General features: G+C 39.2%; 1 protein-coding gene across 1 annotated transcript in view; it reads right to left on the bottom strand.

Moving 5' to 3' along the window:
- Positions 1-22,510, bottom strand: part of LOC119736751 (receptor-type tyrosine-protein phosphatase mu-like) — a 29,270-nt gene extending 6,760 nt beyond the window's left edge. Inside the window, exons 1-33 of the mRNA XM_038210763.1 lie at positions 22,474-22,510; positions 20,343-20,453; positions 18,131-18,220; positions 17,303-17,569; positions 15,617-15,940; positions 15,123-15,389; positions 14,896-15,030; positions 14,615-14,770; positions 14,244-14,339; positions 13,777-13,818; positions 13,114-13,419; positions 12,680-12,970; positions 12,262-12,549; positions 11,898-12,115; positions 11,209-11,278; positions 10,565-10,671; positions 9,560-9,737; positions 8,698-8,800; positions 7,353-7,590; positions 6,753-6,792; positions 5,881-5,992; positions 5,483-5,586; positions 4,985-5,229; positions 4,175-4,262; positions 3,621-3,697; positions 3,276-3,312; positions 2,887-2,984; positions 2,539-2,658; positions 2,053-2,204; positions 1,769-1,904; positions 1,394-1,543; positions 773-872; positions 396-472 (exon numbers count right to left, since the gene is read on the bottom strand). Of these exons, the coding sequence (XP_038066691.1) occupies positions 396-472; positions 773-872; positions 1,394-1,543; positions 1,769-1,904; positions 2,053-2,204; positions 2,539-2,658; positions 2,887-2,984; positions 3,276-3,312; positions 3,621-3,697; positions 4,175-4,262; positions 4,985-5,229; positions 5,483-5,586; positions 5,881-5,992; positions 6,753-6,792; positions 7,353-7,590; positions 8,698-8,800; positions 9,560-9,737; positions 10,565-10,671; positions 11,209-11,278; positions 11,898-12,115; positions 12,262-12,549; positions 12,680-12,970; positions 13,114-13,419; positions 13,777-13,818; positions 14,244-14,339; positions 14,615-14,770; positions 14,896-15,030; positions 15,123-15,389; positions 15,617-15,940; positions 17,303-17,569; positions 18,131-18,220; positions 20,343-20,453; positions 22,474-22,510 (4,860 nt within the window). The remainder of the gene's footprint in view (positions 1-395; positions 473-772; positions 873-1,393; positions 1,544-1,768; positions 1,905-2,052; positions 2,205-2,538; positions 2,659-2,886; positions 2,985-3,275; positions 3,313-3,620; positions 3,698-4,174; positions 4,263-4,984; positions 5,230-5,482; positions 5,587-5,880; positions 5,993-6,752; positions 6,793-7,352; positions 7,591-8,697; positions 8,801-9,559; positions 9,738-10,564; positions 10,672-11,208; positions 11,279-11,897; positions 12,116-12,261; positions 12,550-12,679; positions 12,971-13,113; positions 13,420-13,776; positions 13,819-14,243; positions 14,340-14,614; positions 14,771-14,895; positions 15,031-15,122; positions 15,390-15,616; positions 15,941-17,302; positions 17,570-18,130; positions 18,221-20,342; positions 20,454-22,473) is intronic.
- Between the last annotated feature and the right edge of the window lie 380 nt (positions 22,511-22,890).

The raw sequence follows: 22,890 nt of genomic DNA, 5'->3' as shown, positions 1-22,890 counted from the left end.
TATACTAACTGAAGGACTGCCACAAACTGTCACGAACATTAAGTTATTCAGACAGAGGTATAACAAAAGTTATTATTATACTAACTGAAGAGCTGCAAAAAACTTTATTTTTTTTCTGAGCTTCACCACGCAACATTGAAATGTGTTGTTGGAAAATATTAAAACAACGAAGCTTTATTCTGTCACAAAATAATTTTACCTACCCTTCAATGAAAATTAAAATGGAAATGGAGAAAAGAAAATTAACAAACAATTTATTTTCGTGCGTGTTGGGAACACCAATCAAGATGAATAACTTGCGGGTATCTACAAAATCCTATAATAATTATTGTAGAAGTTGACAAGTGGAGACCGTGTATAATGTTGGTGTTATCTCATATGATTCAGATACTTACTGGCAAGAAGGTTGCGTTGATGTAGTTGGTTTCATCTTCATGGACTCTGGTAGACAGAAATGGTCGAGAACGGTCACCTGTGAAGCAAGCGATGATAAGACATAGGATGAAATACTTAGTTCAAGGATGAAATCTCTCAGAAGTACCAAGTAGGACGTTTTGATGGTGATGATGAATAATATAATATAATAATGATGAAATGAAATTAGTTATTCAAACCGTACGAAACAGTGAGTATTGCGCCATTGGGAGTGGGTGTTAGGGTTTTGTTATATAATAGTATACACATTTCGACACTTATAACGCGACATCTACGATTAAGAGAGAACTTATGAGACAAAAAAGAATCAGAAGCTCAACTTGTTGTCTGGACTCACCTGGTATGATATGCCGATATCTGTTCTTGTCCTTGTTCTCAGGGAGCTGTCCCGACTTCTTTTCGACTTTAACTCGCCTATTGCTCAGCTGGATCAGAGTCTGGAAAGGAACCCCCAATAACAAAATAAAAAGGCCCAAAGATGAAAATAATTTCTTGGCAAATTATAATTTTCACTTTATTGGCTTGCATTATAACAGGAGCCCAAAGGACCTTAACGTGTCTACTGATTGAAAAACACGAGCATAATGAATGAAGGCGTGCATAAATCTAGTAAAATCACTTTATGTGAAAATATGCCCTACTGTCGCATGATAGTGTGCAACCACGCAAGACGTGGTTGCTAACCAAACGGTTGCCTACTGCAATGGTGGCCGATCACGGGAAAACCGGATGGCCACGTGGTACTGTGATGTCAAACGATCTCACCCTATAGTGGAATCGCTTCAAACGATCTGACCCTAGAGTGGATTCACTATTGCAATTATAGCCTTGTTGTGATGTGGCGGACACAACAGAATGGTGCTATTTGGACTGGGTAACACAAAAGAGTTTTACTGAAATAGTGCCCTCCCATTGTGTCCATCTTAATTTCCAAAATGCTACTGGCTTGTTGACTTACCGCGAACTGCTTCTGAAGGCCTGTTTCCTTCGCTCCTTTGTCCTTCTTTTTCAGAGTCGTCAGTTTCTGGCGGAAGTCTGCAACACTGTAGGTCGTGTCTCCAGTCAGAGAGGCCGACAGAAGAGCGTCATAGAGGAACTTGTATTGCTCCTGAAAATAAAGATGCATTTCTTAAGAGATGAATGGCTATTCTGGACGTTTATTGAGCAAAACAGGTGTCATGATGTTATGAGATTTCAAGTTTTAATTGCATTAACAGGTATTGGTTCATGTCACTTCGGTTCTGTATATTCCATCCGATATACTGCAATGCCAAAAGTCGCAGCAGTCTCTTATAACCATAGCTATTGTTGGATTGTGTGCCCGTAAACTCACCGGTGTCTGGACCATCTTGATGCGATTCTGTCTCATTTGGTAGATGAAGCCAAGAACATCAACTTGTCCTTCCTGCGCCATTTGTTCCTGCATCGCATCTAGGGCGATGAATGTACCAGTGCGTCCAACTCCAGCGCTAGATTAAGAGTAAATATCAATAAAACTATCACTAGATATTGTTTCTTTAAATTAAATCGCACCAGCCAAACCTTCATGAGAATGATGTAAACAACGAGGCTTTGTATTTTCTTGCAATATCAGCGAAATGTAAAAAGTGAGTGTACCTGCAATGCACCATTGTGCGTCCCGGGTTATGATGTCCATTGACCAATCGCAGGAAGTTGAGCAATGGTGCTGGGTACTCTGGCGGCTTCATGTCGGGCCAGGTGGTGTAGTGGAATTGCTTCACCGCTCTTCCTGCAACCTCGCTGCCAACCTGAATAAATAGTCGGTTTGCATTAAACCATGCTAAGATCTTATCAGATTAAAATCCATTGAAAAAAATAAAGTTTCGTATTGCGTTTTGAAAAACAAGTTTATTCTTGTCTGGATGCGGGTGTCATCTATAACAAGTTTATGCCAACGGTGCCCGATGCACGAATATCACGATAAAAACACGCCCGACTCTTCTTTAAATAGTTCTAAATACTACTATTTAGGACTGTATGTATGGCTCGCCTAATTCACGGCCTGTTTCAGCTGCATGTTATGATAAAAACATTGATTTCCCTGATCCAAATAAAATAATGATTATATAATTTAGTGATTACCGGGTGAATGCTGAAATTACGAATGGTGTAATCCAGGAACACCTCCTCTTTGTCTGTAGTCACCACGATGCCTGAGAGAATGGTAGATCCAGTATCAGCCCAGTATTGCAGGCACTTCATCTGAATACGGCAAAAAAAAATATGCAACATTCTTAACCACTTTGCGCCGGGTTGATTTTTGTTAAAACTTTCGAAATTTTCAAAAGACAAAATTTCCCAGCCAACTTCTATTATACAGCCAAGGTCAAACGCCTCATACTGATTCGCAAGAGTGATTTCAACAGTATTTGTGCGATATTTTTTGCCGAAACCTCATAATGTTTCAATACTTCAGGGTGTGCACGTTACCTTGCCGTTTTCCATGGGATTGGTGAGCATGACAATCTTATCGATGCCCAACTGCCAGACCATTCTCCAGATGTCTTTGATAGATGCCTTGTTGGGTCCTGCAAAGTGAATTACAATAAGTTCGTTAATATATAAATGGTTTTAGTAGCAACGTGTGGTCACATCTTTGGGACTTTGTGTGGTTCTGAAAAGAAACTGTTTTTGGTACTAAAACAGTGAGCTCTGTCTGTGACAGTTGTCGGTATTTCAACAGCTGTGACTATGTTCAAACCTACTTTTATTTAATTACGGAAAATACATAATTTGGTAGATAATTCAGTGGGTGCGCCTTTACGAGTTTAAACTTGCCAAACTACAAGACACAGTGGCCACTTTGCTATTGCATTTACCTTGACTTGCAATGTACTTGTTCTCCGTCTTGTATCCCTACAAAGCAAAACCAATTTAAGACGTACTGCATTATTTAAACTTGGCACAAACACAAAATCCACAAAAGTATTTTATTCGGCAGCAAGCCTTATGTTTTCAAGCATTTTTTTCACCACAAAATGTGGACTTACTGCAATCTTACATTTGTTCAAACAGGTGGGGGAAATTAAAGTCAAGAAATTAATGTTCATTTGTCATTTGAAAAGAGAAGACTTATTGAGTCTGGATTAGAACCTAGTTCAACAGAATACCCCATCGGTGTTTTACTCACTAAGCTTGAAGGAGTACATCAATTATGGACTTACATCGATGTAGCAGGCATTGATGTAGTCTGAATGAGGATCACCTTCCAATAGGTCAAGTACAACGCGGGAATGGTCGTCTGCGTACAATAACAATTAATACACAATGAAATCACAACTTGGTATTGAACAAAATTCTTGTCCAAAAGCCTTTTAAACAATGTTTCTAAAAAGTAGGAAAACATTTTCAAAATTCATCAAAATAGTTTTCAGTCGGTGGTGATCGTGATTTTAACAGCTTACACTGTACAACACCTAGTTAGATTTGACTTTAAAACATTTAATCTTGCACCCAGGTGACGATAGTTATAGAGTCGGCCGGCTGGAAATTTGAAAGCTTTCTCGTCAAATGTAACTAGACTAATTTCAGAGTGTACTTTAAGTGTCACTTGAAATTTGCAAAATGTTTACAAGCTTTCGAATTAACCGTACTAATTAATCAGATAAGATGTCTTTCCGTTGAGATTTACATAATATCCCTTATTTGTTTTAAAATTAAAAACAATGCTGGTTTGATAAAAGCTATCAATGGCACTTAGATAGACTGTAATACACACATGCAATGACATTGACGTATCGGTTCTTGGCCCTGTTCTCTGGTTTCGCTGCCACTGTCCATGGATGTAGTGGAAAATCGGGAAGCGACTGAAACAGACAAAGTAATCTGGATTATATGTTTCATTATTTTATAACTGTTATATTTGGTTTTTCCATGTCTAATCAGGATACTAAATTGTGCGTAATTACCAAAACAAAAACAAGTTCTTTGAATACAAGTTATGTGAGTTATGGCTTTAAAAAATAACTATTAAACATATACCACGGCAACTACTGCGGTGAATTAAAGATGACATGATTAAGAGAAATAAGTCAACTGTCAACTTCACCTCAACCCAAATTTTGAAAAGAGGACTTTCAGGTTTTATTTTCCAGAAAAAAATGGCAATATGATGTCTCATGGCAAAACTCGGATGAAACAAGAACGATTATACCTTACATTATAATCGACGAGTGCTGATACTCCAGCGTTATTTAATGTCAGTGACAGAGCTTTTAAAAGCTCAGTAAAATACCCTGAAAATTTATTTCTTAAATCTTATACATCCTTTCTCTGGTAATAACCAAAGATTGCAGACTTTGAGGTTTGGGTCATTTCTGTTTATCATTATTTAGACGACTCAATTCGCTCTGTTGAAGACATTACACTTACTTTCATAACGCTTGAATTGGCCATTGCACAGTTGCCTTTTAACTGATCTAATAACGTGCTGGACATGTGACTCCTTTCTCGTTTTCGGATCGAAAACATTATTGAATTAGGCTACTTTGGAAGAGCCAAGCTTTGCCTGGTTTTTAGGGACTATTACCTTGTAGTCTGCCAGGAATCCATTATCGCCTTGCGCCTCCTTCTGGCGGATGTATTCAGCCAGCTCATCCCTGCGGACAGGAGGTGGTGGTACGAATTCCACTTGTTCGCCGCCCTCTTCTTCTGCATGTGGTTCTGGCTCACCCTGCTTCTGGCGTGGTTTTGGTGTCGGTTTGGGCTTCTGTTTGTTGGGAGTATCGCTGGCTGCTGCTCCGTCGTTGACGTAATTGTGAACAGAAGATAAATCTGTGAACAAAAATGGAATGCTGATGTGATTTAGAGACGTCTTGTGTCTTCAGAACATCTTTCTGTGATTTTGAATGCAGATACAGGGCCATTCAAAAATAGTAATTAAATTGATCAGATAAACTACGATGTATTCCCACTCATTTTTTTTTCTAGATAAGTTAGTAATCTGTTTGCAATAAACAAAAAAAACCGTTTGCCCTTGTTGGGTCGACGGATAACATATTGAACGTGGCTCAAAATGGATTATGACAAAAATCTTCTAGAAATGAAGAAGATTTACCGGAAGGCGAAGCCTTTGCGTTCAGTGGAATGTCAGATTCATCACTGAGTTGTTTGGCTCGACTTGCTCTTCTTCTGTTAAAGAAACACCAATCAAGACACGTAGATGTAAAAATTAGGTAAAAGGATTGATATCCTAAAGAACCATACCTTCATTGCAAAATAAATTATTATTTCAACTATTTTAAAAGTTGAAGAGGCGTAAGAGGATCAAGGTTTGACAATTATTCATCTTGGTGAAGAAAAACTGTTGCAAGGTTTTACATGACAAAAGATAACAAGCTTGTTTGTCTGATAAAAGAGCATGATACATTGTGTTGGTTTTCAGAATCTGTAGATTTCTAATAAAGTTCATCTGTGATTGGTTACCTCTTGTAGACTACAAAGCCAACGACAAGACCCAAAGCAAGGATGACAACGACGAGCACGACAGCTACTATCACGCCAACTGGTGGCGGTGGTTCGGTTGTGGTCTTCTTTGCTGCGAAACAAAGATCGACAAACACAAGGTTAGTCATGAAGTATGTAAGGGCTCTTCCGGCAGTTAACCCTAAAAGGGCCGGGGGGGGGGGGGGCGGAATCCGCCCCCCCCTCGACTTTTTCCGCAATAGCCTTTAAACAAATTTTTTTGCGACCCAAGCTTTTATGACTTTTTAGCCTCAAGCCTTGCACACCAAAAACATAAAAATTGGCCGTGAAAACTGAATTTTCCCATATACGTCGTGTACACAGACCAGAATTGCCATTCATACATATGAATAATTAATTAGCCATAATTCCTAAACCCTTTGACCTTTGGTCATGAACTTTCTTGGGTATGTTTATGAAGAGTTGTTCTATGCATGTACAGAGTTTCAAAATTTTTCGTCACTCGATGGCCGAGATCTGGGGGGGGGCGGAATCTGACACCCCCCCCCCCCCGGCTGAGAGATTGGCAAAATAACCCGGCCTCTTTAGGGTTAAAGTATACTGTAGGACTACACCATGCTTCCAATCGATTGTTCTATAGAGAGCGGGGGGACATAACAGTGATACTGTAGTGTCATGCATGAATGACAATGAACATCTAGGAGAAATATCGGCATCATTCTTGAACTGACGCTCCGAGCATAATGACCGAAACGTCGACTTTACACCGCTCATCCTATTCAGAATCACCATTATTTTCAGGGATATCACTTCACATACTGTTTCCACAAACCTTTTTCAACAAATATCTAAATCGACATATTATTATTTACCTGTAACCGTCAAGGGCTCCGAGTAAGACACGTATCCATCCTACAAGATATCACACAAATCGAGTATCAGAAATCTTGTATACTGTACCCTTAGGGTGATACGTATCATCAACTGTTGTATTTATGGAGACAAGATAAAATAGGAAGACCCTTGGTGTTCCAAGTCCTGTTTCTGGGCAAAATCCTACCATCGCATATCCTGGTTCAACGTGATGCCCAAATTTACAATGTTTGTTGAGGGTAGGATAAGGTTAAGTTAAGGGTCATTTAAGCTAGGAATTTTTGTGACATAAGTCTATGTAATTTAAAGATCATTTCCCGTAATACTAGCAGGAATCATTTATCAAAAAATGATACCTATAATTTGTCATACAATGTAATAAAAATACATAAAGGGATCTGATACTAGCAGGAATCATTTATCAAAAAATGATACCTATAATTTGTCATACAATGTAATAAAAATACATACAGGGATCTGAGTAAAACACGTAGCCTTCCTGTTAGCAAAGTATGTAAGCAAAACATCAGAGTACCGGGAATAATTAACTTCGTGATATAACTGACAATTCTTTACTAAAAACACCGAAAATAGCCTACCGATTCGTTGCCTTTGCTAACCGAGCCCGTGAGAATTTCGTAACTCTCGCCTGTCATTAGCGGTGCGTTGTAGTAACCACCGTACATCTGGGTATCACCGATGACGAATTTTTCCGGTGCAATCTGAGCAAGTAGCTCAGCTGCGATGTAGTCGTTGGGTGAATCCTCGAACTGATTCGGGACCAGTATATCTCTCTTGACCACCGATCCAACTCTCTTGACTCGGACAACGTATGACCTGAGGGGAAATATTGTATTGATTGTTAATCATCATTTCCCAAGACCAGCAACGTGGCCTGCCGTTAGGGGGAGAGTTGGGGGATGTTAGTTGGGTTTTTTTGGGGGAAGGGGGGGGGGGGGCTGGCGCCCATTTTTTTTCAATGGTCACCTGGCATCCGCCACATTACAAAGGGGAGGGGGGGGGTATTGACACCCTTTTTCTGCGGGGTTGTCCTTCAAAGCGGACACTATCGGAATATAGGTGGCGCTTTTCGTAACGGCACAATTAAAGACGTTCGCACGACGTTAAGAAGGGGCACTCGTGATTAAAACCCGCTTGTGAAAAAAGACTAGGAATTTCCAATTTAAGTTAAATATATCAATTTTTAACCCCCAAGTATCTTTACGATCATATTATTTATTTTGTTTAACTGTAAAAAATGTCATTTTCCATAGCAGGCATCTATAAAATAGACACATTACCTTTTTAACTCGGACTTAGCTCGCCAGTAGTTACCCTTTTTAATGCCAAAAAAATACTCGGTCTCTGGTCAGACCAAAGTTCCGGAATTGATGCGGCGACGCGGCTGTTTTTTTTTTTTTTTGGTCTTTTTTTTTTTTTTGGAAGCTTGGATTGTACAGACAAGGTGGGTACTTTTTTGCTTTTGTTGTGTCCTCATATACATTGGGGACCTCCATAATTTGCCTTGGTGCCCTTTATCATTTGCCTTGGTGCAATTTCCCCATTCCTTGGTACAAACATTTGAGGAGGTGCGGCAATAGAGGGCGCTGCTGTAGCTACCGTGGACAATTTGAAGAAAAAAAAGGTTGACGCGCATGATTAAAATCGACGCGCGCGCTGACCAGAGACCGACTTATTTTTTTTGGCCTAACATCAAACAAATACTTTGAACCTCGGTTGGATGCCTTAAGGATAATTCGTCGACAGAAACTACGAAATTCACGCATTGAAAATTAACACTTTTCTAAATTTCTCTCTTGAAGTTTCTCTTTACGAGACAACTGAGCAAACCTTAATTTGTCAATAAGAGTCAATGTTTATGTGCCAATTCCAGGTGGTCTTGGCGTTTCATACACCTTGTCCAAGGTACGGATTCATACTTACTCCACGAATTGGCCCCCGGTGGTGGGTTTCGTCAGCCCGATCGTCACGGTAGTGTCTGTGGCTTCGCTGTCGTAGGAAGGTGGTTTAGGGGGCGCAGCAGGGTCTAAAACAAGTGTTCAAAGGGAGTTTTAAAATTGTTTTAATTTTATACAACCGTATCTGCGTTTCAGAGTATCTATAGACGTAGTAATAATGAAGAAAATTGAGGTGTTACTTGTTGTGGGATAGACCAACATTATAATGCATTATACCTCCATAGACTTCATTCATTTGTTGAATTGGTTATAAAGTACAGTAGGCCCTAACCTGGTTTCACATACGGTCTACATTTTGCACATCCTATACCTTTCACTAAAATCCATGTACAAAAAAAACATGTTGGTTGCAGGAACAATTTAACCCATCGCTACCTGCTAGTTAGGGCAGCCGTGGTAGCAACTCGACCACTGAGCTTACCAGGCTACCTGGTCCACAAACCGATAGCAAATGTGAGTGGTATGCCACACAATACGGACTAGCCATGTATTAAAAAGAACTATTTATAGTTACTTTCTACACTCTGAAAGGTCCCTTGTCAAATTTGACCCGGAATCCTGTTTTTTTTTTTTGCCTCATAAAAAAATGACACTTTTCTGGATCAAAACAACACTTTGCAAGGTTAGCGGGTCTAATGACTCGGTAAATGAGCAAACGAAGTGTCAATTTGACCCGGAAAACAGTCTCTTTTGCCTAATAGTCAGTAAGTGGGTCAAACATATATCTCTGTTTCGGGTCAATCTGACTGGGGGCTTTTAAGAATAAATGAAGAAACTGGTGTCTTACTCCCCGACGCAAAAATTCCATCTTATGAATGGTATCTTACTTGATTGTGGTTTCGTGTAAACCACCAAGATGTGGGGGAATCCTTCGAATTTCTCATTTTGAGCCGTAATGTTGAACTCGTACGCAGTGGCTGGATCTAGCCCATTCTTTGTGAATGGTGAATTCTCAACCTCATCCATATTGTAGTCTTCCGATGGAGAGAAGATCCTGTACCTTACCTTAAAAATCAAGAATTCATTTGTAGTTGTAAAAACAATTTACATATTTGGTATTCAGGATATGATCAATATTCCTTGTTATGTAATTATAATGCAAATAAATAGAAGACGAAATAACGATACTTTATTGAGAATTAAGGAAATGTTGGACCTTTATTTAACAGCGTGCGTGTAGTTAGGGTCAACGTGTGACCCTGATAACTCTGTTTGTCGATCAAGGAACTATAAATGTCTCTCAAATGAAACTGAAAATGAAAATGAAACTGAGTCTCATCCCACGTACAAACCTCTATTCAATTCGGGCGATGCACAATGCAGTGCGCCACCATGAGTTTGCCACAGATAGTTCATTTTTCCCAGTACATTGTGGGAGATGGTCGACAAATTCGCCGCGCCGCACCTTTGAAATTGTTACTTATTTCCGGTCAGTAGTTTCGTAAGCGTACGATTCGAGTATATGTTTGCCCTTTTCTTTTCTTTTTATTTATATCATGCTTTTTGTAAGGCGGCAGAACGCTATGTCCCAATCTATAACAAATCATAGCTCAAGTTGTCTACTGACACTTCATTCATATGGGCCGTGATTGTCGACCGTTAACTTTAAAAATGGAATCTCCATGGCAAACTCTTGGTGGCGCACAGCATTGTGAATAGCCCGAATTGGTTGAGAATGACCTGCTCACAAGTGACTGTCAGTGAGTCAATCGATCAATCGGTCGGTCGGTCGGTCGGTCGGGCAGTGAGATAGGTACAGCGAGGATTGTAGGCTGGCCCTCTGGGACTCGCAAACACTACTTATTCATGGCTTTGTTTATTGAAATACTTACTATGTAATGGGAAATGCTGCCTCTTGGTTTGAGAGGTTCGTCCCAATCTAGAGTTATTGACGACTCGTTCGTATTCGTCCAACGAAGATTTCGTACGGGCCCAGGCACTGCCAGGAGAAATGACAAGGAAAAGTCAGTAGAGAATGGTTCACAATCTTTCCTTGTTATCGTTTTTTAAACTAAGTATGGACTTACCTTTGTGATGAGCACTCGTATGACGACAGACTAAGATCTATAGTCAAATATCGCAATAAGGACACATAAGGAATCGTATGACGGAACCAAAACTATACACGAATGGTGGGTATTAATAATTTTTGTTTGCCTTAATGACTCATATACTCCTTGCAAGGTCACATTTACAACAGTCAATAAGAAAACCTAAACATTAATGAATCTATGAAAAAAGATTAATTAAGTCTTGAACGGAAATTAATTGCAAAAAAAAAAACCCCGCAGCAATATAACCAAGAAGTACAGTGATAAAATGGTCCATACCATGTAACTTGTCTCGCAAAGTAACGACGCTGCATGCCATTACTTTTCCATTTCGTAAAAAAAGCTCAAGAAAATAAAATATTTTCGCCATAGAATCGTATTATATAGTAAAATTAAATATCAGACTTCTGCAGTGAATACAATACCTCCGATTTGGGTGGTCGCAGTGACATTCGCACTCCATGGTCCTACACCAACAGACGTTTCAGCTTGTACCTAACAACATTTGAATAAACGAGAATTACAGCATCACTGAAGTAAATGATCACCCTGTTCCTGCAGGCAGTAAAACCACTTATTTTAAATGAAAGTTATGAATGGTTTAGTTATCATTTTAAACCGCATCCTTAATAGAGAATTAACATAAATCAAAGTCTTCAGTTTTACCAATATAAAACCGAATCGACTCTGCACTAGTGGTGGGGTGGGGGGAGGATCGTCCCCTCGCCTCCCAATATTTTGGTACGAGTGCCCTTTTTTTCACAGGTGCCTTTTTCAAGAGTGACCATTCTGCAACTTGGCAAACGTCGGCAATATTGCCGCCCTGAAAAGCACCACATATTGCCCGATAACGTCCGTGATATTCTGCTTTGAAAAGCAGCCTCATAACACAGGAAGAGGGTGTGTTTCCCCACTGTTTTGGTTTACTGAAGTTGGGTGACCGGTAAAAAACCCACCTGTATGTCTACATGTGAGCACAGATGAGGCAAGTGGCCTTTTTCACGTCTACCCCTCAATAAAAATGACACTTCTACACCACTGCTCTCCGTACGGTAGACATTAATGGTACCTATCAGATTCTGATATTGCCGTTTGGAACTGACAAAGTTGGTACCTGCAAAAAGTAGGCTACATTTGTTTCAAGGCCTGTGATCTCATGCATCAACTGCACCACGTCGTTGATAAGCGTTTGGTTTCCTGGCTGTTCACTCCTCCAGTACCTAACGTTGTAATGGATGATGATTCCTTGGGGAGGGTCGGGCTCTGACCACTGGAGAGTGATGGATACGTCATCAACGTTCTGAATAGCGACATTCAAGGGTACTGTGGGCTCTATTGAATATTGTTAAAAAAATCAAGCAATCAGGGTTAAGCAATCAGTTTAAATATGCAAGCGTTAGTAAACAATGGCTAAAATCACCCAATAACAAGGAATTTTGATCAAGGTTTTGTTCATGGTATTTTTAAACAGCACACACCTGCTTCATCAGTTCTCTGAACGACAACTTCACTGTACGGCCCTACCCCAACACTGTTGTTTGCGGCAACTTGAAAACTGTAGTTAGTGAAGGGGATTAAGCCATCTATCTCAACTTGTTCAGCTGTCGATACATTTGAGATGAGTTGTGACCCTGGTCCACTCAGCTTGTATGAGTAGCCTGTGATGTTGCCACCTCGGCTTCCACACGCTGGCTTTCTCCAGGAGAAATTCAGGCTCCGTTTCGCCGTTGAAGTGACGGTCACTTGCTGTGGTGGTGCAGACGGTTCTAAAGAAAAAAATAATCAGATTGAATTAAGTTGGTCCACATCTGCTTGTTTATGGTGCCAAACTGAGCCAGGGCCCAGGGAGTCAGTACACAATGCATTGACAGTTTGGCTCATAGAAAATAGTCTTACCTTTGGTACCGGTTGTAACGCTCCGTTGTATAAGTAGACCGCCGCTTCCATCAACAAAGGCGCGGACTCGTATCTCATAAACCGAATTGACCAAGAGATTTGGTATTACCGTCGAATTACTTCCAGAACACATGCAGTGCTGGATGAAGTTTAGCTGGTCGATAGTTTCACAACCATCTTTGTTTTGCAGTGCGTATTCGACGGAGTAGTTGGCACAATACACCTCACGCCAGCTGAGTGTGACACTGGTAGAATCGTAGGAAGTCACCACCACAGGGGAAACGGATGGATCTGGAGAAAAAGAGAGACAACCAAAGGAGCGTTTAATCGCAGGTTGTCCTAAATTATCTTTGAGCGCTTACAGCTAAATGACCATATAGCAAAATTGCTGCATTTAGTTATGGATGTGAGGAAAAATGGTTCGATCTACTCACTATCATCTTTTAGTGTGGTTCCAGATGTCGTCGAATTGGGTCCTGGCGTACCACTGTACTGTGGGCGAATGTAAACCATATAGGTTGAACTAGAAATCAAACCAGTGATGACATGACTGGTAGTTTGACCATCGAGTAGACCTGGAAGTGATACCCACTGTGGAGATTCAATCTCTTCACATTGGCCCCTGTTTGTCAATGCATACTCCAGTATGTAGCCAGAGACACATGCATCTGGTTGCCAGGAAACTTGGAGTTGCTTTGGATCGTCTGCAATCACTGTTAGCCCCAGAACGCCATTGTCAGCTACAATTAGACAAAGGGTGTAACAATTACAAGCATCAGTTAATGATCCGCCAAAGGTAATGTTGAAGCTGAAGTAGTGTCACTGATAGCATAATATCACACATGTTTAGCCATTGTAGACGTGGCCTCTTCATTCATATGTCATGCTTCTTTGTTTGCCGTTTTATCCATCACCTTCCTCTTAAAGGTGTCATCTCACATAATAATCTGCACAAACGTCTTCTAATTGTTTCTATTTCAACTATGAGATGCTTGTCTTGTCTTGCTGGTAACTCTCCCGTCAACGTGTATCTGCAAAATAATATCTGTTTAGATTAAAGATAAGTGGGTATAGTGAAAGAGATTCAACAAACTTACTAGAACACTGGCAGTTACTTCCGAAATATGGTGGTATGCAATCTGGAATGAAATATGAAGACTGTAAACGTTAGTATATGTTAGTATAGCGGATGTAACGCATTAATACACATTGTTAATAAGTAAATATCCTTTTGCATTTCATATTACACTATAGTTGTAACTAAGTTCTGTTTGTCCAGTTTTTTGACTTAACAAAGGCAGTTCTATAAACCTCACCATATAGCTGAAGTCAGAAAAGCAGCTGGGTACACATCCAATTTGAAGTTTCCTGTTAGTTGTTACTGCCTTATGAGCTCCGTGCACAAATACCCCCTCAACGGTACCAAAGGGAGAGTTTTGGGAGACTCGACTTAAAGTTACAACTTAAGTTCACGTTTGAAAGATTGACTAACTTTTGCTTCGCATTGTCACAAAAACCCCCGCTTCAACAAGCTTAGTTGTAATACAAAGCAACATTATCTTACTTCCATTACATTCTCCCGTATCCTTCTCGCAGGAATCTCCAGATGGACAGTGACATGTCTGCTTACAGTCGGCTCCATACTTCCCTTCAGCACATTCTAATGTGAAAAAAGTCAATTGAATAAAAGTGGACAACTTGGGACAAAAGAAAGTGTTTACCCTATATACGGGGACGAATCAGCGAGACAGTAAAACTAATCAGCAGCGACTGTTTTGCAGAACATCTTTGCTATTAAAAAAATCCGCTTTCACAAAACAACCAGTTTCATGTCATCTGTTCACAATTCGGAGACCCTTGCCTGAATAGGAAAACTAGTGAAAAGAAGTGTAGAAAAAAAAACCACTTAACAAGATTTTGATAATTCCATAATACCTTGCATACAGTCTAGTCCCATATACCCAGCAGCACAGGAGCATCCGTAAGGATCAGGAAGACAAAACATACGACCCCGGCAAGCGTCGTTGTGTGGATCAGTGCTATCAGAACAGGTATGGCTAGCATTCTGGCCAAAGACATGACGCCCGTGAACTGAATGTAAGAGAATAACATACTCATATCATATCAAATTGAACTATATCTAAACCAGCCAAACAAGTTGTTCACAAGAAGGATTTAATGTTCGCCATACAAAATATAATGATATGACGAATTACCTTGCTGGCAATATTCTCCGCTGAATCCTGGAGCGCAGATACACGTTCCCGTCTTGTCATCACAGATACCTCCATTGTAGCATCGACGACAGGTGTTCTGACATGAAGGCGGGCCCCACATACCCGCAGGACAACCTGTTTATGGAATGATCGCAATAATTATATTATTTTGGAAAACAAGAACTTATAAGTTAAGGTAGTTATGGGCAGAAATGTGAAAGACACACCTCTCACGATGAGTCTCATGAAGCCATGAAGTTGTTGACTTTCTTGGTCCGCGACAGAAAAGCTGTATATGCCTCCATCATCTACAGCAACGTTATCGATATTCGCATTTAGCTGGTTGTTCCATGCTGCGATGACGTCACCGCCATTATGCCTCCATCTGTAGTTGCTGTTAGCAGGTGAATTCACATCCTCCATCTGAAGTGTCACCGACTCTCCGATGTTGGCAATCTGTGTTCGCTGTGTAGGTCGTGTATGGACTGTGCTGTCTGCAATGAAATCACGAAACATTGCAACAATCAGTAATAACCATGGAACTCACCTGTTACAATCTTTTGTGAGGAAAGCATCCCCAGCTCCATAGTCTGTAAATACAACTATAAAATAAAACGACGGTATGAGGAAGTAACAACAAAAACAGATGGATGTATATTTGAAATAAAATGCAGTGCTTGATATCAGACTACAACTTTTCCTTGCCATCATATCAGCTTACCATCTTTGTTCAATATGATTGTCTGTATCCTGGTCACGTTTTCTTTTTTGACTGCTTCAGCGTAGAAGACACCCGTTCGGTCAATCCCCGCTGATTCAGGTAACGTACTGGACAATGTAACATTACATATTGTCTGAGGATCATCCATAACCATCGATCCTGCTGGTAGTTCGACATTGCTACCTCCTGTGGTCAGTTGTCTGCCGAAGATGATCCCAGCTGAGGCATACGTAGAACCCTTGTAAGCTTGGATGACTGCATTGTCGTCTCCAGTCTGGCCGAGACGAGCGGGGTTGGCAACCAGAGTAAAATCCACACCGATTTCTGAAAAGTTAAATGAATGCATTAAAATGTTTTAACGTTGCCATAGGACTGTTGGATCGGAACAAATTAAATTTTCATCTAAATATTTTAAGGGATTTTTCTCGTAATACAAAATATGTCAAAGTATAGTCTTTGGAATGTTACACATAGAAAGCGTTTGAATACCCTAAAAAAAAAAAAAAAACGTAAAGTAAATTTCGGCTGAACCTCAATTTTTTTCATACAACTTGTGTTAAAAAGGAACATATCATCAATCAATCAATCAGCAATATATTGTAATTAACAGGTTATTTATATGCTAATAATATGGACAAAGGTGTTAAGAGCTCTGCAGCAGTGGGGTCAGGTTAATCGCTTTAGTTTTCCCAACCATCCCCCCACTGCCGACAATGTCCATTCAAAGTTTATATTTTCAGCCTAGAAACTTTTGCAATGTAACACACGTTTTTTTTTTTCATTGGCGGCAGCCAATTGAATTAAAACTTCATACGTTATTGTATAAATAGAAATGAAAGTAATCAAGGCTCACTGATGAGCAATTTCGTGGTAACTCGTGTTACGTTTTAAGTGTGTCTTCTGTCAACTCTTTGCTATTATCCTTTGACTTCAAGGCATTAAGAGTGGAGTTTTCTCACTGAAGATCTCGTAAAGGAAAAATGTTCCTTGAAGTTAAATGACTAATCTACAAAATGAGGCCATCTAAATAAACTTCTGTTGGTTTGGCAATATTTTTTGTCGGTAATTCAGGTTACAGAAAAGGCCATGGCAAATAGTTAAAACAAAACATCACAATAACACTTGCATTTTGCATGTAATAACAAGATGCCAAAAAAGACCACCCTAAAATCCATATTTTTTTTAGCCCCCACACCCCCACTTTTGACATCAGTACACCATTCTATATCCCATCTAGCTCACAGGCACACAAAGCAAATAAAAGGCATGTTTTGTTGTCCCCTCTTATTTAATACCACATTTGAGGTTTCGGTGTTTGCATCTGCAATGATTTCACAAATTTTCAACTTATTTTAAGCAGTGTAAACTTTCTCATCAACTTGCCCTAATAAATAAAAAAATAAACAGTCCATCAATAACAGCTTTTATGCATGGGCTCGACCTTAATACCCAAGACCAACTTCGATACTCTTAGTAATTCGCCAAAGAATTAAAGCAACTAAACATCTTTATCATTTGTGAAGTTCAAAATCCGTAGTTCAATGTTTAATATTTTTCCCGGAAAATATTCATTATGCGAAATGTTGGAGATATTGAAACTGTATCGTGAAGCACGATGTCATTTCCCTCGTGACTATGACAAATCGTTAAAAACAGCAGAATAATTATACCATCTTTGCTTGCAACCATAATTTTCATTCGTTTTACCTTCAACAGTAGAAGTCTCCTCAGTGTCTTGGATTTCCTCCACCATGACTTCGGCCAAGCACACAAAACCATTTGCATTTTTTTTCACACTGACGTATCGAGCGGAGACGATGGGATCCGCGATGAAATCAATCACTGCTCCGTTAGTTGCTTGAGAACTTGTGACTGCATCTCCTATCTGTGTGTTCTGTGAGAAATCTGATGGATCCAAACCAGCCCGCACTACAGCACCTGCCAATCGGCCACCTGCAGTAATTTGTAACGCCGTAAAGTAATCATTGCCAAGATTATTTTGACCCACGGATTATTTTGACCCACGGTCTTTGCACTTTCCTAGTAGTTCAAGAACCCCATTAATGGACTCTAATAAAGTTAGATATGTTTTAATATTTGTATTTTGCTTATAAAAAGCTTCAACAGGTTCGTTTTTTATGTGTGGACGTTTTAAAATGTATTTCCCGAAAGCACATGTTTTGGACTTTGTAGGCCTACTATTTTCGAATCCTGTGTGCAAAACCGATTTCCGACGTAAGAAAAAATGAAACTTAACTTCGGGTGCAAATGCCCACCTGAGTCAGTTCGGCTGAACTAAATTAATGACAAAATTGCATCACTATTATGTTTAACACAAATTCTAAATTAACTGTGCCATCGAAATACCCCCATATCTGGAAACGAAATGGATTTTGCGTAGGCCTATATGGGCCTACACTGCGTTTGATAATGATGAAGGCGAATGCAAAAAAGAAGGATTTTGTTTTTCTAATCGACAAACGTGGCTTGGAAGAGCATGTAGAGAAAACTTACCCCAGCCATCGACTCTGTTGAGTATTGTAATTTTCTTCAAGCAGTAGATAGCCTCAAGATCTACTCTCCACCATTGATTCGGGTCTTCCTCTATAACATAAATAATATATCCTTCCACATATTATCATCTCGTACCAGTTGCGTAAATCTGTGTCGGCAAGTGGGGGACTGTGGATGACCAAACGGCAAAATCCCAAAATCATGGAAATTCAAAATGTACATGTTGGGCACTGAACCTTGCAGACCAACAGTGTATTGTAAGCTTTTGTAGTGCTCCTTCTCCGTTTTTCATAATTATATAAAAATTAGGACGGTTGAAATGTAAAAATACAGCCTCAAATTCAGCATTTATTGTTTCTCACTACAAAACTGGGGGGGGGGGGGATAATACAATGACCCAACCAGGTCAAAGAAAGGGGAGGGATATAATCTCCCAACCCTGGGGTTTTTCGCCATGCCCCGTATAGAGAAAGTGCCAAAATATTGTGTCGTCAAACATTTTGTTAATCATGCCAAATGTCGAGTCTTTATTGGGTTTGTTTTCCAAAACTGCTTATTAGGCATAAGTTACCGTCAGGACATGTCACAAATCACGGTGGTATTTTAGTGTTGTGAAAAGTCTACACAGGCAATTGTTTTAATGGTTTCGATAGAAAATCAACACCAAATTTTACATTAACTTTTGGATTCTATTAACCCGTTTGTGGCCACAACCATCGTTTGGCTACTGTCTTTGTTTTTGGCGTGCACAATCACTGTTGACAATACATTATTTGGAACGGTTCGATAGAAGAAAAAAAACCCCACAAAATTGAGACTATGCGGGATTCTATAAACCCGTTTTTGACCACATCCCTGTTTTTTTTTTTAACGAAACCCATATTTGTTTGGCTTGCACAATCACAGAAGACAATACATCACGTCACAAATCATCCGTAATTAATTATGAAGTTAATTGATTGTGAAATATTGTGTAACCCCTGTAATTTATTATGCGGGGCGCTCTTTGTGAGACGTTTTTCGGTTGTTTGTTTTGATGTGTTTGGATAATGTGGCCCTTAGCCAAACGGATGAATGACGCAAAACCAAACCAAAAGCTTTATAACATCTCAGCTGGAATAGAGGACAATCAAACAGAAATGTAACAACATCAAAGACGTCCAATTAGCTTCAGATTGTTATTTTGTGCAATTTTCTATCGCAGTTGATACGAATTACGACAACCCCGTTTTGAAAAGCCTGAATAATATCTGTAGGCAACACCTGAATTAATCCCCGTCATCGGATTGGTGGGCCGTTGATCACGTGCCATTTATTTATTCGTCTCAACGCACGGCCCGACAGCAAAAACAGTTCTATTCCACGGTAAATGGAATATCCGCTGCACGGGTCACACTTATACTTTTGGAATTATTGAGGTTTTGTATAAAAAAGTAAATGTTTCATAAGTGGAAAGAATAATGTCATTCGGTGATTATGTAATGTTCCATTTATTTTCGTTCCATTTGGACTCGTGGAACGGAGCATTCCATCTGTCACCTTTTGAAGGTTTTATCATTGCACTCACAAACATAAAGTTTTCGTACATTAAAATCCCGCATCTAAAACGGGACCTTCTATCCTTAGAATTAATAAAACAAGTGGAAAGGCAACCTTGTATGAAACATTACCAACATGGGCATCGATCACTTCACTAATAAAGGTGTGTGTGTGGGGTGAGTGTATATTACATTCAATAGGGGACGTTGAACAATAGGGGACAATAGGGTCCACAATTCCCGAAGGTCCACAATTGACAATCGTGTGCAAAACATTTTGGAGGTCTTCCTAAAAAGTACAAACAAAAGAGGGACAATAATGGGTCCACGATTGCAGGTAAACACACACGTTTGTCTATGTGTACATATGGCTTTACGATAGATGACGAACACACAAAGGGAGAAAAAAGATCCTTTCAGTCCTCGACTTTTGGGTCTTTTGTTGAAAACGGTCCTCGATCGTACGGTTATGTGCTTAGTTTTAGAGGGTGTTACAGTGACAAAGGGAAATATAAAGCATTGTCCTCGAGCGTATAGAAATTCACGACACGGTGCGCGTGGGGGGGGGGGGGATGTCCCCCGTCCCCAACCTGAATGCCTACACTGATTGATGCCCACGATTGCCAGTATATAACAATGAATGATACCCCTTTTAAACAGTAAACAACTTTTACTTGTATGTGATGTGGTGCCTCGATCGCCATCTACTGCATTCTCCGCAGGCACATCAGCTGCAAACGTTGTACTCTGACTAGTCGGCTTGTTCCGCAGATTGAGAGCCAGACCTGTGTTAAAGTATATTATTTAACAGTGTCCATATAGTCCAAGAGTCATGGTGTTGAACCTGGTTTTGCCGGTTTTTGCCTCTGCTGATTCATGTAGCTTGGGGCAGTGTTGTAGTACTCATACTTGGTACTCGTACTCAAGTACTACTCGAGTATTTTTTTTCAAGAGTACTCGTGCTTATACTCGTACTCGAATTTCAAAGTACATGTACTGGAAATAACGGCACTCGCACTCGATCATCAAAGTTCTCGTTCTCGAATAGCATTACTTGAAAACAAAATGGTATAGCTTGACTTACCACGGCTTTATTTTATCGATACTTTCAGTATGAAATGGTTGATTGGCTTGCGGAAAAATCGAAGTTTCAATTCAATTCAATTCAATTTGCTAGACATTTATTCAACGTTGTTCATTAATACACAAAATTAATGTTATAATTCCATTATTATAACTGGATATAAATTGAATTCAAACCAACATTTATCATAAATCAACAACATACATACTGGAACAACGTTAGGTATAGGGTGAAGCATAGCTTTTGTACCCCAACCTTTGGACAAATACCTACTATTACCATACAAGTTACGAATAGGGACAAAAACGCAGGGACAAAACAGGAACATAACAAAACAAACAGGAGTAAAAATAATTATTCATCAGACATTATAAGAGTTAAGCAATTGAGTTTTCATTTTTTTGGTGAATGTAGATAAAGTTAACGATGATTTAACTGAATCACTCAGCCTGTTCCAAAAGTCAATGCCCCGGTGGACAAGGCCGTTTTTCAACATTGACGTTCTACTGGAATAAACGTAAAGGTTTTGCTTTGAAACGCTTCTTGTATTATATGAATGAATATTCGAGGTGAAAGTAAAGAAATTGTTGAAACAATATGGGAGTAAATTATTTGAATATTTATACATGAATTTACCTAAATTTAGGTAATAAAGGTCATTAAATCGTAAAATCTTGAGGGCAGCAAATAAGGGAGTAGTGTGTTCACGATAACTGACATTACATATAATACGAATTGCTCTTTTTTGTAAAATTAGTAGTTTTTCACATTGGGAAGAACAACCACCCCACGTGAGAATCGAGTAAATAAGATAAGGGAGAATCAGAGAATTATAGAGAATGATAAGGATATTTTCCGGCACAAAAAACTTTAGGCGATTCATAATCCCTACAGTTCTGGATATTTTGCCAGATATGGTATTAATGTGAAATTTCCAATTTAAGTTTTCATCAATATGTATACCTAAAAATTTGGTTGTTTTGACTTGTTTCATGATAGTACCATTGAAATTTAAAGGAATGGTTTGTGCGTATTTCTTTTGTTTAGGACAGAAAATGATATAATTTGATTTAAGTAGATTAATACAAAGTTTATTTGCTACCAACCAAGTGCTTATTTTGAGAAATTCATGATTAAGATTACTTACAGCAGCATCTACATTACTATGACTATACACCAAACTTGTATCGTCAGCAAATAAAGTAAATTCAATTACATCTGATGTACTGCAAATATCATTTATATACAGAATGAATAGAAGTGGTCCTAAAACAGAACCTTGCGGGACTCCACAGGTAATAGTCTTGCATGTAGACTTTGCAGAATTGAATGATACAAACTGTTTTCTTTTGACAAATAACTCTTGAACCAGTCTAAAACTATTCCTCGAATTCCGTAGTGCTCTAATTTAGAAATCAAGATATCATGATTAATTGTATCAAATGCCTTAGACAAGTCTAAAAATACACCGATAGCGATCTTTTTGTCGTCTATGGCCTCAAGAAGTCTATTTACCACATAAGAAGTTGCCATCTCGGTGGAGCGGTTTGACCTAAATCCAAATTGAGATTCTGATAAAATATTGTGTTTATCTATAAAACATATAAGTCTTTTGTAAATTAACTTTTCGAAAACCTTAGAAAATGTAGATAAAACTGAAATAGGTCTATAATTACTAACTTCATGTTCATCTCCCCCTTTATACACTGGAATAACTTTACCTGTTTTTAGCCCTTCAGGAAAAACTCCCATAGCCATGGACTTATTGAAGATTTTAGCCAGTGGTTTTGAAAGACTACTCCTTGCTTGTTTCATAACAAAAGGGCTTAAGTCATCAAAGCCAGGTGCCTTACTACCTGGAATTTGGTTGAGGGTATCCTCAATCTCTTCTTCTGTTATTGGTGTTAAAAAGAGAGAATGTGAACATCTGTCTTTAAGAAAAGACTGACAATCGGTATTACATAATGGTAGCTTGTCTGCAAGTTGAGTTCCAATATTTACAAAATACTCATTAAATGTGTCGGCAATTTCTTCATTACCATTTATTTGTACGCCATCTTGGACTACATGAGACGGGTTGGGTTTCGATTTACCCTTGTTAAGTAGGTTATTAATTAAACGCCATGTCCCTTTAATGT

The sequence above is a fragment of the Patiria miniata genome, unplaced genomic scaffold, assembly GCF_015706575.1.
Source record: "Patiria miniata isolate m_02_andy unplaced genomic scaffold, ASM1570657v1 HiC_scaffold_3, whole genome shotgun sequence".
Lineage (NCBI taxonomy): Eukaryota > Metazoa > Echinodermata > Asteroidea > Valvatida > Asterinidae > Patiria > Patiria miniata.
Note: the sequence above shows the minus strand (reverse complement) of the source record. Positions and strands in the feature narration are given on the sequence as shown.